This window comes from Temnothorax curvispinosus, unplaced genomic scaffold (genome assembly GCF_003070985.1).
Source record: "Temnothorax curvispinosus isolate PA1 unplaced genomic scaffold, ASM307098v1 QBEX01001940.1, whole genome shotgun sequence".
Taxonomy (NCBI): Eukaryota; Metazoa; Arthropoda; class Insecta; order Hymenoptera; family Formicidae; genus Temnothorax; species Temnothorax curvispinosus.
Window position 1 is genome coordinate 1 of NW_020211720.1, and position 4,437 is coordinate 4,437.

A 4,437-nucleotide genomic window follows, 5' to 3' on the forward strand; every position below is an offset into this window, starting at 1 on the left:
AAACCCTATCCCCTGTACTGGACCTGCTTGGTTGAAGAATTACAACAATTGGCGACGAGGATGGGATCAGGGTTATCTCGACAGTAGCCACGAAAAAGGTACGAGTCGGGAAGTACAAAAAGAAGACGGCAAACGGCAAACGCGAGACGGATACATCCCTTTTGAGCCATACCAAAAATGGCGACGGCGACGGCAGCAGTGCCAAATACGTTTACGATCGAGCCTTTCGATTCCACCGTCACAAATTGGTCACGATGGTTACTCAGGCTGGAAGGCGCTTTTCGAATATTTACAATTAAGGACGAGGCCCGAGTGCCTTACTTACTGCATTACGTTGGGGCCACATCGTTCGATATCTTGTGCGATCGGTTATCGCCGCAAGATCCCTTCGAAGCCAGTTACGCGACGCTTACAAGGAGCTTGGGAGAATTTTACGACCCGGCGCCGTTAGAAATAGCGGAAAACTACAAATTCCATCAACGTAAGCAGAAGGATGGTGAAACAGTTCAAGAATTCTTAGCGGCACTCCACAAGCTAAGCGTGCATTGCAAGTTTGGCGATTATTTAAAGACAGCCCTAAGAAACCAGTTAGTGTTTGGCTTGTCGAACAAGAGGACTCAAGCACGTCTCCTGGAGCTGGCGGATCTAACGTTGGAAAAAGCAGCGCAGGTGGCCACTACAATGGAGCTGTCTGAGAAAGGTGCTCAACAACTACAAGGAGAATTAGCGGAATTAAGTCTGGTACAAGCGGCCAAGCGGACTCCCCGACATCCATCTAACGTAGATAAGTCTGTAAAAGTACAACAACAAAAAGGTATAAACGCGCGTGAATTTAATGGCAGACAAGGTTCGAAAAATGTAAAGTCTTGTAAAAATACGAATACTAATATTATTACATGTTATAGATGCGGTGCAAATCATCTAGCGTCCAAATGTACATTAGATAAGAACGTCAAATGCAACGCTTGTGGAAAGAGCGGCCATCTGAAAAAGGTGTGCTTTCAAGTGAGCCGGGAAACAAACCAGCTTGAAGAGATCCTATTGATGGAACATACACAGTTTCGGGACAAAATCTTCACTACACTGCTGGTAAATGACAAACAAGTCAAGTTTGAAATAGATAGCGGTGCTGCGGTGTCGGTGATGGCGCAGGAGCACGCGAGTAAGCTTTTTCCAGATTCGCCCATACATTCAACGCAACTTACATTAATTTCTTATTGTAAGCAGAACGTAAAATTACTAGGTTATATAGTCGTGACTGTACGGTGCCATAATAAACTACGCGAATTACATCTATATATTACAAATCAAAAGAGAAACGCTTTTTTAGGTCGCGAATGGATCTTCCAATTACGGGATGAAGCTAATATTAAGAATTTTCTTAGTAGCATAGAATCGATACATGTGATAGATACTGGTCACAAAGATAGGTTAAATGCATTACTACAAAAGTACAAGTCAATCATGACACCGTCGATAGCAAAAATAAAAGGGTTACAGGCAAAATTAACGCTTAAAAAAGATGCGAAACCGGTATTTTGCAAATCGCGGCCAGTGCCTTTCAGATTACGCCCCTTAATAGAAAAGGAATTGCAACGGCTAGAATCAGAAGGAGTTTTAGAGAAGGTAGACACTTCTGAATGGGCTACGCCGATAGTTCCAGTTCTTAAAAAGAACGGCCAGGTTCGCCTTTGTGGCGATTATAGTGTCACCTTAAATCCTCAGCTCGTTGTTGACGAGCATCATCTTCCGACAGCGGACGAATTGTTTACCTCAATGGAGGGCGGCACAGTTTTCTCTAAAATTGATTTATTACAAGCATATTTACAAATAGAGGTTCGCCCCGAGGATCAACACCTCCTTACATTGAATACTCATAAAGGCCTTTACCGACCTAAGCGTTTAATGTATGGAATCGCGTCTGCACCGGCCATTTGGCAACGTGACATGGAGAACATTCTGAAAGATCTTTCGGGAGTAACTGCCTTCTTGGATGACATACGCGTATCGGGTAAAAATCCGGAAGATCACTTACAAAAATTAGAAGCAGTTTTTAAACGTCTACATCAGTACAATATTAGAATTAATCTTGATAAAAGCGAATTTTTTATGGAACAAATTAATTATTGCGGTTACATTATCGACAAAAACGGATTACATAAAGAGCCGGATAAAATAGAAGCAATTGAAAAAATGCGTAGACCGGAAGACGTTCCTCAGGTGCGTAGTTTCCTTGGAATGGTCAATTACTACGGTCGTTTTATTAAGAATTTAAGCACGATACTACATCCGTTGAACAATCTATTACGTAAGAACACCAAATTTGTCTGGACTACGGAGTGTAAAAGAAGCTTTTTAGCTGCCAAAAAGGCGTTTTCAAGTACGGATTTCTTGGTACATTTCGATCCAACTTTGCCTCTAATTCTTGCTACGGATGCTAGCGCGTACGGTGTAGGTGCTATCCTATCACATTTGTATCCGGATGGTACAGAAAGAGTAATTCAATACGCTTCCCAAACTCTCTCGAAAACACAAAAATCATACTCGCAAATAGACAAAGAAGCATACGCCATAATCTTTGGTATAAAAAAATTCTACCAGTTCTTACACGGTGGACATTTTACGTTAATTACAGACCACCGCCCATTAGTACAAATTTTCTCACCCCAAAAAGGACTTCCAATATGCAGTGCTATGCGAATGCAGCACTATGCTCTTTTTCTGCGAGGTTTCAATTACACCATTAAGTATCGTAGATCGGAGGCACACGCAAACGCCGACTGTCTTTCTCGCCTTCCTATAGAAGGAATTCAAGTTAACGAGGACGTAGTTGATATCTTTCAATTAGATACAATCGAGAGTCTTCCACTTACAGTGACAGAATTAGCTACAGCTACAGTTAAAGATAAAGAACTCGTAGAAGTTTTAGAAGCATTAAAGACAGGTAAAAAATTTAAAAATCTAAAAGGTTTTAACTTAGATGTTGGTGAACTTACACTACAGAATAATGTAATCTTAAGAGGTCATCGAGTAGTAATCCCAGTAGTACTACGTAAAAGAATTCTGCAAGAACTACATATGGGACATTTTGGTATCAGCAAGATGAAAAACTTAGCTAGAAGTTATGTGTGGTGGCCTAATATCAACAAAGATATAGAGTCGTTAGCTAAAAATTGCAAAGATTGCAACTCTTTTCGCAATAATCCCACGAAAATAGAACCACACCTTTGGGAGAAAACCACAACTCCTTTCAGTCGCGTTCACGCGGATTTTGCAGGACCTTTCTTGGGTCATTTCTTTTTTGTCTTAATCGATGCGTATACTAAGTGGCCAGAGGTCCACATCGTCAAAGACATTACAGCTAAAACTACTATAGACGTATGTAGGAAAATTTTCGCTACTTTTGGAATTCCAAAAACATTCGTATCCGACAACGGAAGAACTTTTATTTCGTCCGAATTCACTTCGTTTTTAAAACAAAACGGAATCGTACAAAAATTTACGGCACCGTACAATCCGGCTACCAATGGTCAGGCCGAAAGGTTTATACAAACTTTAAAGAATTCCTTACGTCGTATGCGAAGCGACAGAACCAATGTACATATTGCATTACAACAAATATTAATACAGTATAGAAATATGATCCATCCAGCGACAGAGAAATCTCCGGCAGAACTAATGTTCGCGAGAATAATACGCACACGCCTGGATTTACTACATCCAGAAATAAAGCATAGTAACGACTACAACGTAACAACAGAAACTCATCTGGTCTTTAAGGAAGGAGAGAGAGTGAGTTGTCGAAACTATTTAGGCGTAGATAAATGGATGTTTGGAAAAGTTGTAGAGCGTATTGGTAAACTACATTATAAGATCAAACTGGATGATGGACGAATCTGGAAGAGGCACATCAACCAGATGCGCACGATTGGCAATAGGACGCCAGTAAAGCTAAATGATAAAGTTAGTGCGATAACGTCCGATTTAGACTACTCAGTGGTCGGAGAAGAAAGCGTAGTTGATAACGTGGAGGAAGCGAATCACCGTACACCAGAAGCAATGAGATCACCGCCTCCTCCACAAGCGTTGCCAGCACAATCGGAAAATCATTCCGAATGCGATATTGATCCGGTCGAAACCACTCCTAGACAACCTACGAGACCACGAAGGCCACATAAATTGCCTACACATTTAGGAGATTACGAAGTTAATCTGAGATAGGAAAGAGTGGTTAAGACACAATTTTTCTGTTTCTTATTCAATTTTTATTATGTTCTAGAAGGGCCGCGTTTTCTTTTTTTTTAACGGATTACCATATAAGGGATTTCTTTTTCTTTCCTTACAAGTACATTAGCGTAGCCATAAAAATGTTTTACTTTAGCGGAGAGGGTGTTATGTACGTTCACTATGATTCAAACCGACCGCGCTACCGGCGTA

The 4,437-nt window shown here is 40.9% G+C and overlaps 1 protein-coding gene across 1 annotated transcript; it reads left to right on the forward strand.

Annotated features, from left to right (window-relative positions):
* The first annotated feature begins 177 nt into the window (after positions 1–177).
* On the forward strand, positions 178–4,221 carry LOC112468745. Its single transcript, XM_025038080.1, has 5 exons — positions 178–788; positions 906–1,162; positions 1,331–2,485; positions 2,876–2,944; positions 3,725–4,221. Exons 1-5 carry the CDS (start codon positions 178–180, stop codon positions 4,219–4,221), a joined length of 2,589 nt encoding a protein of 862 aa, XP_024893848.1.
* The last annotated feature ends 216 nt before the right edge of the window (positions 4,222–4,437 follow it).

Bases quoted from the DNA above. Each gene is read 5' to 3' on its own strand.
- LOC112468745 (XM_025038080.1), top strand. From the start codon at position 178: ATGGCGACGGCGACGGCAGCAGTGCCAAATACGTTTACGATCGAGCCT. The intron at 1,163-1,330 runs GTAAGCTTTTTC...ACGCTTTTTTAG, and splicing joins GATGGCGCAGGAGCACGCGA to GTCGCGAATGGATCTTCCAA. The intron at 2,486-2,875 runs GTACAGAAAGAG...TTCCACTTACAG, and splicing joins ATCACATTTGTATCCGGATG to TGACAGAATTAGCTACAGCT.